General features: G+C 34.7%; 1 protein-coding gene across 6 annotated transcripts; it reads left to right on the top strand.

Moving 5' to 3' along the window:
• Positions 1–278: 278 nt before the first annotated feature.
• Positions 279–7,839, top strand: LOC114294757 (uncharacterized). Of its 6 annotated transcripts, none has more exons than XR_014342794.1 (6): positions 279–454; positions 1,794–1,992; positions 3,856–3,965; positions 6,810–6,879; positions 6,958–7,020; positions 7,102–7,561. XR_014342794.1 is itself a non-coding variant. In XM_082892656.1 (5 exons), exons 2-5 carry the CDS (start codon positions 1,869–1,871, stop codon positions 7,294–7,296), a joined length of 300 nt encoding a protein of 99 aa, XP_082748782.1. In that variant the 5' UTR covers positions 279–454; positions 1,794–1,868; the 3' UTR covers positions 7,297–7,561. The 6 variants fall into 6 exon arrangements, 1 of the variants encoding a protein (XP_082748782.1); XR_014342792.1 differs by lacking the exon at positions 7,102–7,561 and adding an exon at positions 7,806–7,839 and having other exon boundaries at positions 283–454; positions 6,800–6,879; XR_003640600.2 differs by having other exon boundaries at positions 283–454; positions 6,800–6,879.
• The last annotated feature ends 6,459 nt before the right edge of the window (positions 7,840–14,298 follow it).

A 14,298-nucleotide genomic window follows, 5' to 3' on the forward strand; every position in this document is an offset into this window, starting at 1 on the left:
TTTAGCGCTGCCACCGACGTCACCCGTTCTCCTCCTTCAATATCGCCACAAGTAAGACTGGGTAACGGATGTGCCAACTAGGCAGACCCGTCCGACTCGACATGTTTTCGACATGTTTTGGGCGGATGCATGACACGTGACAAGCAAATACGGGTCCAAAATTTTTAATTTCACGGGTTCAAATTGCGTGACGGATTGTTCGTCAATTTCAATCTCGTACCCGACCCGAAAACCCTCATTTTTTCTTTTCTTTTCTTTTTTTTTTCCTCCACCTATTTCCCCATTTTTCCCCTGTCTCACCCCCATTTTTTCATTTCACGTTTTTCTTGCCCTAGCTTCTTCCTTCGACAACTCTCTCTCTCTCACCTCTGGCTCTCTCACTTAAATGGGGGCGAGCAACGATCGGAGATTGGCAACAGTGGCGGTGAGCAGCGATCGAAGCCTCAATTGGAAGGTATTCTTCTCTTCTCTTCTCTTCTCTTCCTCATCTTCTTCTCTTCTGAACCTGTGTTCTATGTTCTCAACCTTCTCTTCTTCTCCTATTCTTCTCTTCTGAACCTATGTTCTGTGTTCTCGATCTAATCACAAATTCCTTTTTGATGGAGTGGGCACGTGATTGATAAAACTATTTGTAAGCTAATTGATAAAACTAGCAATTGAAAGCAATTGATAAACCTATTTTTAAAATCGGGTTTTGCAGATTTCAGTTCTAGTTCTTCTATCATTGATTTGGAGCTTTTGCAAATTAAGCTAATCTTCTTTCTTCAATTTTATTGTTTGATGATGATGGTGATGATTTCTGGGTTTTTCATTTGTTAATTTATTAGTATAAGAACTGTGATTTTGAATTTTCTGGGTTATTTGTGTGAATTGCTGGTTGTTCAAGTAAAGTTTTTTATCAAATGCAAAATACTTGTTTTTTCGGGATTAATAAGAGTTAACACTCTGTTCTTTTATTCTTTTCTTTTCTTTTCTTTTTTTTTTTTTTTTGTTTTTGTTTTTGTGTGTGTTTTGTTTAGTTAACACTCTGTTCTTTTATTCTTTTCTTTTCTTTTTTTGTTTTTGTTTTTGTTTTTGTGTGTGTGTTTTGTTTCCAACCTAATAATTAAAAAGTTAATGACTTGATGTCAATGAGAACATAGAAATTTGTTACTAAGAAACTGTGAATATATCGTTGTCAACAATTTGTAATTTAACTTCAGATTTGTTGTCAACTTGTGATTTAACTTCAGATTACAATGTGAATGTTAGAAACACAAAACTCAAAATAATTTCAAATATAAATAATTTCATAAATTTTGGGCCTGAATTAAAACAGTGAAGAACTACTTGAAAATTAAGTCAAAAAATGGCCCAAAATAGTTTAAATTAGAAAAGATTAACTAGCTCCTCAAATCCTAGAATTAGAATCTTTTAAGTGATTATACAATAGGATTTCACATACCCACTGATTGTTTGATGAAATGTTTCAAACTAATAATAATGAACAGAATACAGAATGCAAGAACAATTGTTTAATGAAATCTATTTGATGAACAGAATACAAATGCAAGTGTTTTTTATTTTGGTTAGAACTTATGTGTGAGGTAGGAATAAGAATTATCTATGCAAGTGAAAAATTATTTTGACTGGGAATAAGAATTATTTATTTTACATATTTATGTGTGAGTTTTTGGTTAGAACTTTTCTGGTTCTGTAATGGAGTTGAAGCTAGGAGACTAAGCTTCCTAATGCCTCGTAACTCGTAATGCCTCGTCAACTCGTAATGCCTTGATATGTTTATTTTTTTGCAGTTTTGTTGCTAGGATATTTGATCATGCACTTGAAGACTCAAATTCAAAATCAGGCCTTGTACACTCTTTATCTATATGTATATCTTTGTTGGATCCAAAAAGATCAATTCCTTCTATCATTCCTTCCGTAGTCAACACATGTACGAGTCACCTACACCTGTTAATCCTGAGACCGTTGGTGCAATGCTGCCCAAGCTTGGTAAGTGTGTCATAAAATTTTTGTATGTTTGCTTGTGATGTCAAGGTTTCTTTCTACCTTATTTTAAATTTGTTTCTCTACCCACTTCAGATACTTATAATATGAATTTATGGCTATAGCTTGTGCACAGATTGGATGTTTATGTACTTGTCTTAAATGGGAAACTTTTTTCCCCTTCTTTGTTCTGAAACTGATATTTCTGAGTTTCTCTTCTTTGGTTTGAGGTTACTTTGCTTTGCTCTATGTAATATCATGAGCTCATATGTTATGATAGACCATCTGCATTCTATTGATGTGAATTGGTGGTGGAAACTGTTGAACATTGTTTTAAATCTTGTTTTTGTTAACTTTGAAGTTAATTCGTGAATTAAAACACATGATATCTACACTCGTTACCGACATTGGTGGCAAGTTCCCTATACATTGATGGTTTTTGGGGACTAGCCTCCCACTTTTTTTTATGATGAGGATGAGATTATTACATAGTACAAAACGGAAAGATATAAGACAATCAAGAAGAAGAATAAGAAAATCGATGCTCTACCATGTCCCTTCTCATTTGTTGAGTTCATACATATTTATATATGCACTTAAACATGTAAGGTATATATTGAAACACCTTAACTTAGAAACTTGATTAGTTGAGCTAAGTTATTAGGATAGTGCCTTTGGATGACAACTTAATGCTGTGACTTTTGGCCAAAAAAATAGTGGTCTATTGAACATTGAGGGCGTGCCCCCTGGTCCTGACTGTTAACCAAGCTGTCAAAGTCCAGGAGTTGTGCAACAAACCTGAAAGACAAACTAAATCGAGATAAGTTTTACTTAAGATCCTTTTATTAAATTTAAGTTCTTCAAAAAGACAAAATGAACAAATTTTCTGAAGAACAAGTTGACCAAAAACCAGCAAGGTTGCAATTCCTTATTTCACATTCATTCTAGCTCCATTGAGAATTAAAATAGAAGCTAGCTAAATGTTTTCACATATTTTATAAGCTACTGTAGGCTAAGATTGATTGATAGCTAGAAAGCTTAATAAGTGTTGCAAACTCTCTTAAATAGGAAGTTAATGAAAGAAATCTACTTGATCAGAAATTAAAGTAAGATAAGATAGGGAAGTAAAGAATTGTCATAAAATTAATTTTCTTAATTATGATAAACTAGTAACGTAGACTTAAGATCTATTGTGACTCTGGGTAAACACAAACACACACACACACACACACACACACACACACACACACACAAACATCACATTTAGGACATGCTATTGGCATTTATCTTAGCTTCTTGTACTCCACATATTTGAGTCCCAAAGAAGCCAAAAAGCACATGAGAAGTGGATCACAGGATGCTAAAGTGGAGTGCCAATAGGGCAATCACATGCACACAGACACTTGCAAATTAGTCTTAAACTTATTAGTTGTGAAATGAATTAAACTCAACATTCAGCTTAAGTAAAGTGGTGCTCCATTCTGTTTTACAGAAGATAGCGGATTATAAATTTAGAGTTTCGAATCTTACTACAATAACTCTAAGAGCAAGTGGTTTTATTTTAGATCTCAATTTTCTTCTTTCTTCCTTCCTTTTACGTAGAAAAGTCAGTGTGAAAATTGTTATAATTCTTTCCATTTCAATCTGAAGAGGACATGCCCTCAAGCCAGCTTTGACCATAAGTAACTCCTTTTGCTCAATTTGCTGAGTAAAGTAGTGGATTCAATCCTCAGACTAGTTATGATGATAACTATAGTTGTCTAGTACTACTGTTATTATTATTGTTCTACTTTCTTTTCTTTTCTTTTCTTTTTTGGTGATGAGAGGTAATATAGTTTGACTTATTCTTTTTTTTCCCCCCTGATATAGAAAGTACGGGCTAGATGACAATACAGTTGACTTTATTGGCCATGCATTGGCACTCCATATAGATGATAGTTACTTGGACCAGTGCCATGGATTTTGTGAAGAGAGTTAAGGTGAAACATTTGGTTCCTACTTAAGTTATTTGTTTTATTTTTCCCAGTGTCTCCACTTTGAAAATCTTGAAATGATTTCTACCCTTTATACACCAATATTGTGTTTGATCTGTTCAATGCTCTACTATTTTCTGTGTTTCATTTCATATGGTGGTTTAAAGAAACATGGGTCTCATGTTACATTCCATTCTATCAATGGTCATAATCTTAGTTAAAGCACAAGACAACAGGTCTTTCTTTATAATCTCAATCCTAGTTAATTTAATTTGATGAGGTAATACGAGTTGGGAGCTGTAACAACCCTCATACTGTTTATCGACTTATGACTGATTGATTACCGATAACCATCGATTATCGTTAAACTGAATTGATTATGACTGATAATTGAACTGATTAAAGTACTGAACTGACTGATTGAAATTGGAAACCGAATTGATTGAGTATATGTTAGTTAAATTGCATTCTATCTGTTTGACTGTATGATTATCTGTTCATGCTTATATGTTTAAACTGCTAATTGAAGGCCTTATCGGCGGCCGAATTAGAAACCGATTGATGTTCCATGACCCTCGTAATTAATGTGATTTTATGGTGTATTTACCTGAAAACTGATTGGGTATGATTAAATTAGATTAAAATAAGCTAATTATAGAGTTTGACGTAATTGCACTTTTGCCATCTAGTGGGGCCTTTGTTTACTCATATTTGAAGCCTTGTGTATGCTTTATCAAAACATTTCATCAACCATTTCTTCTTGTTCTAGCCGAATTTAGAGAGAGAGGAAGTGAGAGTCTTGAGTTCACTTGTAGAATTGTTTGGAAATTGAAGAAATTGTTAAGGAGATTGCATATTTGAGCTCCCTTCTTGAACTACAAGACTAAAGGTAGCTTCATTGTCTTCTTGTTCATGTTTTGAGTTGATTGTTGCATGGTCCAGGTTAGATTGTAGAGCTAAGTCATGATTTGGGTCATTAATGGTGAATTGAAGCTCATTTCATGCATGCATGTTTGAATTAATGAGTTTTGAGTTGAATTCATGGTATAATGGTGCATGCATGTTCATAATTTTGTGGTACCCCATGAGTTAATCTTGTTTTTGAAGGTTTAAGCTCTTTTGAAACAGCATTAAAGCTTTGAAAATGATTTAAGATCATGCATGTTGCATGTTCATATTGTTCTTGGAAAATGGTTTGAAATTGGGTTTAAATATGGTTTTTATTGACTCACCTTTGGGGCTTGAATTCATAAATTGAGCTTTGAAACTTGTTATACATTGAATTTAGTTATGTTTTCCAGAATTTGGGCCCAAGAGGTCGAGTTTGGAGTGGTAGAATGCTTGGTTTGAGCTTGGGAGGCAAATCTGGAAATTCCAGATTTGGCTTCCTCGCTCGAGCGAAGGATTCCCCGCTCGAGCGAGCACCTTTGTCCAGGGCTCCGCTCGAGCGACCATCGAGCGACCATCGCGCGCAAAATCACAGCATCCAATATTTTTACTGTTTCGACAGACCGCTCGAGCGAAGGATTCCTCGCTCGAGCGAAGCCTTTGATTTTGGACTTCCGCTCGAGCGAAGAAAGTCTCGCTCGAGCGAGGCTCCTATTTTCAGCAAAGTTTGCAAAATGTTTTCTAAGTGTATTTTTGCATCCTCATCCCATCCTAGGCATTCTTAGGCCTAGTTTAAGACATCTTGATGAGGATATCGTTGTAGAAGAACACACCAAGGCAAATTAGGGATTAAGTTATGATATTTCCCAACTGTGTAGCTTAGTGTGTTCAACCTGTGAACTGTGTAGGGTTGGCGACTGGGGAGACACGCTCTAGCATACCGTAGCCCAAACTCTGTGAGTAACAATTGTGTAAAGATATGTTCAACTGATATCTTTTGAATACCGAACTGAACTGTTTACTGAACTGGTATTACTGAATGAATGTATGTCCTTTATTTCTGAACTGTACTGTGGCATCCTTAGTACCTACTGTTTACTGTTACTGTTACTGTTACAGAGATCTCTGTCGGTTCCCTCATGGAGCCACTACTGTTTACTGACTGATGGCCATCATTACTGTTCGGTCTTTTAAGACCTACTGTTATTGTTATGCTAATGGATGTACCACATATGACTGTTTACTGTACTGAACAACTGAAATACTGATTGAATTGAACTGTTTTCATTACCGTAAGGACATTCATTCTAAACCTCTTTACGCATTATGTTATTCACTGGGCTTTAGCTCACTGTTTATATATATATGTAGGTGCTCAGCCACCAGATCGGAGCTAGAAGCATGGGTTAGACTCCAGTTTTGTCAAGCCAGCCTTTGTGCCTCACTGCGAGGTTCCGAGTTGCCATGCTATGGCTTTGGGGTGTTTTGTTTGTTTTCCCCCGTCTGTCTCCCTACTGTTTGGATTACTGTATAGACTGTCAGTTGCTAACTGTACTGTTATCAAGGGATTAGGTCCCTGTACTGTGTGACTGTAAATTTTGTATAGACTGTACTGTTTGTATATGTATGAATGCATGAAAAATCTTTTTGGCATACAGACTGTCACAGCTCATTGGACATTGTTTAATCACTGTATTGGCTTCCGCCAGGCCCTGTACTCTGTTTTACTGTATTACTGTTAAGCAGGCCTTCGGTAATCTCGGATTACTGGCCGGTTACGGTGCTAAACCCATAGGGCCGGGTTTGGGTCGTGACAGGAGTAGCTCCTCTCTCCTCGTTTTCCCTCCTTCAAATTGATGTGAACAGTGAGTGAGGTTTTCCTTTTTGCATATTCTGTTTACAACAGTCAGTGTAATGACCAGCTAATTTACTCCAGCTTTGTTTTTGAAAAGCTATATGCAGAATCTTTAGCTCGCTTCCAGGGAGGATCTCCTTATATTATCCACTGTATGGACTTGAAGAACTACCTCAGGTGTGTTGTCATTGGAATTGCAAGAACCTTTTAGGGGCTATATAATTTATTCTCAACTTTCTCTAACATTATTGATAGGCATTTGCTCGTTTGAGTGCCATCTATGGTGGAACTTACATGCTCAACAAGCCAAAATACAAGGTAAATTTTTATGATTCTCTGATATCCTTGAAACCATATAAATAGCCTTGTTGAGCCTAAGTGTTTTTTACTGGATTGAAGGGCTAAAGGCAGCATCAAGTGAGTGATTCTTTCAACTGGAGAGGGAAAAAATGGATCATTCAGTTAATGCCAAAGATTAAATAAATTCTTTAATTTCCTACCGAGCAATCAGAAGTTGAAACTGATAGTTTTCATTATCTTTAAATGATTCCCAACAAGTAGCAAAAGAGGAAGAGGATGTTATGCATGGAATGAAAACAGGATGGGTAAAAGGACAAGTGCTTATGGATCATCAAATACCTTGCAAATTCAAGGAAATTTACAAGATGGCTGCACCAACAGGAGGCTATATAGACTAGCCAAAAACACAAAATAATCTGCTATTTCTGTAAACAAGTGTGGTTGATTTGAGGACCTGAGATGAATGTGTGGCAGCACCACATATGATTGATTAAGAAATGGTTATGAGTTGGGTTGGGCAAGGTGTTTAACAAAATGGGTTAAGTGGGTGCTCAGGAAGGTGGGTTAGAATGTTCATCACAAAACTTTGAACTGAATTATATATATGTATCAAATAAAATAAAAAATTGTGGAGTGTTCAATTGAACACCCAAGGGTGGCTGATGAGTTGCCCCTGCTCAAAACCAAGACACAAAATACATACAAATAAGCAAGAATTTTTTATTCATCTATATTCTGTATTCTATTTTGCGTTTGTAGCAGAACTAATCTATGTGTTTTTCTTTGATGGATCAATCAAGCAGATGTATTCAACAAGTTTAAAGATGAGAAAGGAAACTTCAAAGAGTCCTTGATTGGGGACATGATGGGCATGCTAGGCTTATATGAAGCCACACATCTATTGAAGCATGGAGAGACTACACTTCAGGAAGCCATGACTTTCACTACTACTCACCTAAGTCCCATTGCCATGGCAAATGATGACTTATTAAGTAACACTCTCACACCACAAATTATCCATGCACTAAAGCAGCCTATCAGGAAGGGCTTAGAAAGGCTAGTGGCAAGACATTACATTCCCATCTATGAACAAGATGGTTCACATAACACAGCTTTGTTGGAGTTTGCAAAGTTGGATTTCAACCAAATTCAGTCATTGCACAAGACAGAACTAAGTGACATATCTAGGTAATTAAGTTACCATACCATGTACTTAATCAATCTAATTAATTTAAGGGTTAGTTATAATTGTGCTTCTCAAATTATGCACTTCATTTTATTTTAGTTCTTAATAGTTTAATTGTGTAAATTTCATTATCAAAGTTTTTATGCATATGAAAGTGGTCTCCACAGCTAACACTGGTATCAGAATTATGAGTATTTAAAAAAAAAAAAAAAAAAACCTTACGTCCTTGACAAAAACAAATTAATTAGACTTTTGGTTTCTTAACTATCCACTTTGGGTCATTTTAATCTTCAATGAGTACATTATGATTTTTTTTTTTTTTTTGTTTCTTTTCTTCCAATTAAAGCTGTCAAAACTTTTATATTGGTGTTTACTTCTATTTATTCATTTTTTGATCGTCCATATTTGCCTCAAATCATGTTTGTCGACACTGCAGCTTGTCCCACTGAGCATATACTATCTTCTATGTTCTCTGAATCAGCCTGGCACTTTGCACGTCAAAGAAATCTGTTAATTTCAGCTGAAAATTGTGCATCCAATATAAATAAGGAGAGTTGTTGTAGTCCACAGCAGTTAACCTGAAAACCCAAACAATCATTGGGTAGGGTATACTATGAGGCATCATAAAAATATAGGCATTGATCATTGCTTGCACCTTTTAGTTAGTAGCATTTTTCCCCCCTTCTCTGGTTTTTTTTTTTTTAATTTTTATATAACAAAATTTCATGTGTTAATGACTCAACTGACCAACCCTCATTGGATTATTGAGTGCATAAACTTATTGCACACTGTTTTGTTGTCATGGGGAACATTAGATCACAACATATGTTGAATGTTAACTGTTGACTTGCAGACTCTGATTGAAGAAAACCCAACTTGATTTTCCTTGAATTCTTCAGAAAACATAGTTCAAGGTCAACAATAGAGTGGTGGATGGGACTCTGTTTTTTTATATATATATTTTAGCAACACATGTAGGTGGTTCATAGACCTATTATTTGGCTTTGGTGTTCTATATAGCTGGGTTATAGTGCATTAAGTAGGCAGGGTGAGCAATGAGCATATAAATTGTTTGGGTTAATTACAAATTACCCCATTTGTAGTTTTATCTAAAAACACTATACCCCTATCAGGTTTAAAAGTATACACATAATCTCCTTGGTTCTTGTTGGCATTAGTGCTAGTGATACATGGTATTTCTGTAATTTTTTGGCATCCTCTGTTATCCGTGTTGCTTATCATCAAGGATCACCTCAACTCTTTGAAGTTTTGGATTGTTATATGCATTTTTACTAAATTGGTTTATAAAATAAAATTATTTATATATGAGTTTAGATGTAATTGATAATATATTAATATTTTCCTTGTTTATTTTCTTTGCAGATTGGTTTTTGATGACATTTGGAAGCATACTTTTAAATGACGATCAACTGTTGAATTTTTTTTCCTGAACTGATACTTAATTCTAGTTGTAAATCAAGATCGAGTGTTATTTATATATATTTTTTTGTACTCAGCGTTAGTTCATTTTGGAATTTTCTATGATGTTTTTTTTTTTTATTATTGTACTTAATGGATTATTATTAAATTTGTTTGATGGATATATTTTCATTTATAATGTAAATTATTTAGTGAATTTTTTTGTGGAATGGTGTATAACAGCTACTGGATTCTTAGTACATTTAAAAGGCTATTGAGATATGAGCAAGGATATTTGTGAAATAATAATTTAAATTGAAATATAAAATATAGAACACGTTCAGTGACGAATTTTTTTCATCACTTGTACTTGTTATTATGACAAAGTGATTATTTGTACCTAATAAATATTTTTTGTGACAAAATTTATTGCAGTTTATATATGAAATATTTGGTTGATTTTGTTGTTTGGTGACTTAAAATTTTGTCACACATATACATCTTTGCCACGAAATATATTTCGTCACCCATGTATGACTTTTGGAGGTGAAAAATGTCGTCATCTTTACATCTTCTTGTGACGAAATTATGAAATTATTTCCTCATCAATGATTAACATGTGTGAAAAATTTATTCGTCAACTAAAATTATAAATATAGTACTGAATAATTATTTGGTGACGAAAATGAAGATTTTTGGTGACAAAATATTGTTTTGTTGGTGATAAAAAATTTCGTCACTAAAGTAATATCATTGGTGACGAAATTATTTTTCGTCACGGTGGTTTTTAGTAACAAACATTCAATGATGAAACTGGTGACGAAAATATTTCCTCACAAATATTTATAGTGACGAAATTAGCTCTTTGGTGACAAAAAAAAAATTCGTCATTCAAGACCCAACTTGTTGTAGTGTTGTATGGGGCGACATGTGAAGTTTATATGGATCACAAGAGCCTCAAATACTTTTTCACCCAAAAAGAGTTGAATATGAGACAACAATGATGGCTAGAATTAATCAAAGATTATGATTTACAAATCTTGTACCACCCAGGAAAAGCGAATACTATTGCAGATGCCCTCAACCGAAAATCAATTGGGAACTTGGCTTGTTTACTCATCGGACAAAGAGAATTGCTCCAAGAGATGGAAAAACTTGAAGTTGAAATTGTTTTGCGGGAACAAGGCGGGACTTTAGCTACTATTACTGTGCAACCGACACTCATTGAAGAGATTAAGGAGAGACAACAACAAGATGAATTCCTAAAGAAAGTGCTTGAGGAAAGAGAATCTAAACCAAGACCGGGTTTTATTTTTGAAAGTGGGGTATTGAAATTTCAAGGGAGGTTGTGTGTACCCAATGATGTTGACTTGAAGAGACAAATTATGCAAGAAGCCCACAGTTCAAAATTTTATGTTCATCCGAGGAATACGAAAATGTATCAAGACTTGAAGCTCGATTTTTGGTGGCCGGTAATGAAGAAGGACATTGCCGAATTTGTGTCAGCGTGTTTACAATGCTAACAAGTCAAAGCCGAGCATCAACGACCTGCGGGACTGCTCCAGCCACTTCCAATACCGGAGTAGAAAATGGAAGCACATTACTATGGACTTTATTGTTGGACTACCTTGCTCTACTAGAGGTATGGACTCAATTTGGGTTATTGTTGACCGTTTAACCAAATTTGCTCATTTCTTACCTGTGAAAACATTTTATAATGCGGATAACTAGTTACAATCTATATTAATGAAATTGTGAGATTGCATGAAGTTCATGTGTCCATTGTTTCAGATAGTGATTCAAAATTTACTTCAAGATTTTGGCAAAGCTTGCAAAAGGCATTAGGAACTGAATTGTGACTGAGCAGTGCGTACACTACAACAAGTTGGGCCTTGAGTGACGAAATTTTTTTGTCTTCAAAGAGCTAATTTCGTCACTATAGATATTTGTGAGGAAATATTTTCGTCACCGGTTTCGTCATTGAATGTTTGTCACTAAAAACCAACGTGACGAAAAATAATTTCGTCACCAATGAAATTACTTCAGCGACGAAATTTTTTGTCACCAATAAAACAACATTTTGTCGCCAAAAATTCTCATTTTCGTCACCAAATAGTTTTTCAATACCATATTTATAACTTTAGTTGACGAATAAATTTGTCACGTATGTTGATCATTGATGAGGAAATAATTTCGTCACAATAAGATGTAAAGATGACGAAATTTTTCGTCTTCAAAAGTCATAATTTTGTCACCAATAAAACAATATTTTGTCGCCAAAAATTCTCATTTTCGTCACCAAATAGTTATTCAGTACCATATTTATAACTTTAGTTGACGAATAAACTTGTCACGCATGTTGATCATTGATGAGGAAATAATTTCGTCACAATAAGATGTAAAGGTGACGAAATTTTTCGTCTTCAAAAGTCATACATGGGTGACGAAATATATTTCGTCACAAATATATATATACGTGACGAAATTTTTAGTCACCAAACAACAAAATAAATAAAAACTTTCATATATAAACTGCAGTAAATTTTGTCACAAAAAAAGTTTATTGGTGACGAATAATCACTTTGTCATAATAACAAGTACAAATGACGAAACAAATTCATCACTAAACTTGTTCCATATTTTATATTCAATTTAAATTATTATTTCACAAATATCCCTGCTCATATCCCAATAGCTTTTTAATTGTACTAAGAAATCCAGTAGCTATTATACAGCACTCCACAAAAAAATTCACTAAATAATTTATTTTATAAATCAAAATATATCCATCAAACAACCTTAATAATAATCCATTAAGTATCACAAAAAAACCATCAAAGTAAATCCCAAAATAAACTAACGTGGAGTCCACCAAAAAAAATCAACACTCAATCTTAATTTGCAACTACAACTAAGCATCAGTTTAGGAAAAAAATTCAACAGTTGATCTTCATTTGCAAGTATGCTTCCGAACGTCATCAAAACCAACCTACAAAAAAAATAAACAAGGCAAACATTAGCATAGAATGTATATATATAAAGTTTATTATAATAGCAAAGTTTTATTATAAACTTAAAGCCAAATATCAGAAACTTAACAAATATACAGAACTGTTCTCAAGATCACAAGCTTGAAGTTATTTGAATAGAAATTAACAGAGATTAACTAAAAAGATGAATACCATGCTCATTCCCACCCATGGGCTTTGCAATGATCACCTTAACATGGCAATTCACTGTATCCCTAGAATTATGCTCGGATCAAAAACAGGCTGTGACCCACGGACAGCAGCCAAACCAGTTATAACACTACAACATCTCATGGTAAGAACCAAAGCATGCAGTCAATGAGAATGGGAAGGAACAAATATTGTGGCTGCTGCACAAATGGGATTTAAAAAAATTTTGAAGAGAGAGAGAGAGAGCAACAACCTACAATGCAAAAAATGGAAAACTGGACCATTAGCTCGGTGAGTTGTGATAGCAATGACCAAAATGGATGTAGATAATAAGCTTATTAATTTTAACATTAGCATTAAAAGGCCACGCACAAAACCTAAAAACAGCTCCCTTCTAAATTTAGAAAATAATACACACTGCTATACGTATTATTTTGTTTTAACATTGATTGCTTCCTTTTTTTTTTTTTTTTTGATCAACAAAAACTTTATTGATGAAAGAACCTTACAAGAAGGAGAAAATACATCAATAAAGGGGACAAGAAAGGACAGGGGAGAGGGGGATGATGCACAGCACCAAAACCAAACTGTTGGTGACGGACCAACAAGAACACAAAAAACACAACAGACAGCAAGATAAAATGCACACAGCAAGCTACCCATCCCAGCAAAGGTATATAGAAAATATACATCACCAGGCCTACAATTAGATTCACATCCAAAACTGAAGCAAAACTGAAGCAAAATTACCCAGACCAGCTGCCCAGCAGATCTGTCCACTCACACAGCATAGAGATACAACCAGCAAAGCAGAATGATACCAACAGCAGAGCATACAGATACCAACAGCAGAGCATACAGATACTTGTGACTTAGGCTATATAGATACCAACATCCACAGATAGAAACACACCTAACAGCAGGCTATTATCTGACTTAGTTTTGTCTCTACTTTGGTTCGTGTGTATTTTAACTAGAGTCATGCTAAGTAAGAATTTTGATAATGAATCTATTTTCATTAAATACATCTTCAAACTTGTTAAATCTTAGTTAATAAGTAGTCAAACTATTGTACTTTAACTAGTATATACTAACCAACATGAGAAAAATAAAATGATAAAGCAAGCGAGACTTACCAAAAAGGCGATGTACGAGTGCATGGGATACCTCATCCTCTAAATTGTCCTTTGAAACCTTGCTTCTTAAGAAACTCCATGATGCTTGATGTGATCTCAAAATGCTCGTCAATCGACCCATTCATCTTCCCTATCTCTTTATTTTGTGCTTGAATTTCCTCTCTTTGTACTTGAATTCATGTTTCTGTGCTGTAATTTCCTCTTTATGTGACTGAATTTCCTCTTTTTGTGACTGAATTTCCTCTTTTTGTGACTGAATTTGCTCCTTTTGCTCTTATATTTCCATCTCTAGACGCCTCACATAGTCACTGTCAGTCGAAGCACTGGTAGTCCTGACAGAGAAGGAACGCCTCAACCCGAGTCCTTTAACATATCC

The sequence above is a fragment of the Camellia sinensis genome, chromosome 10 (assembly GCF_055761805.1).
Source record: "Camellia sinensis isolate YWXY chromosome 10, ASM5576180v1, whole genome shotgun sequence".
In the NCBI taxonomy this organism is placed as follows: domain Eukaryota; kingdom Viridiplantae; phylum Streptophyta; class Magnoliopsida; order Ericales; family Theaceae; genus Camellia; species Camellia sinensis.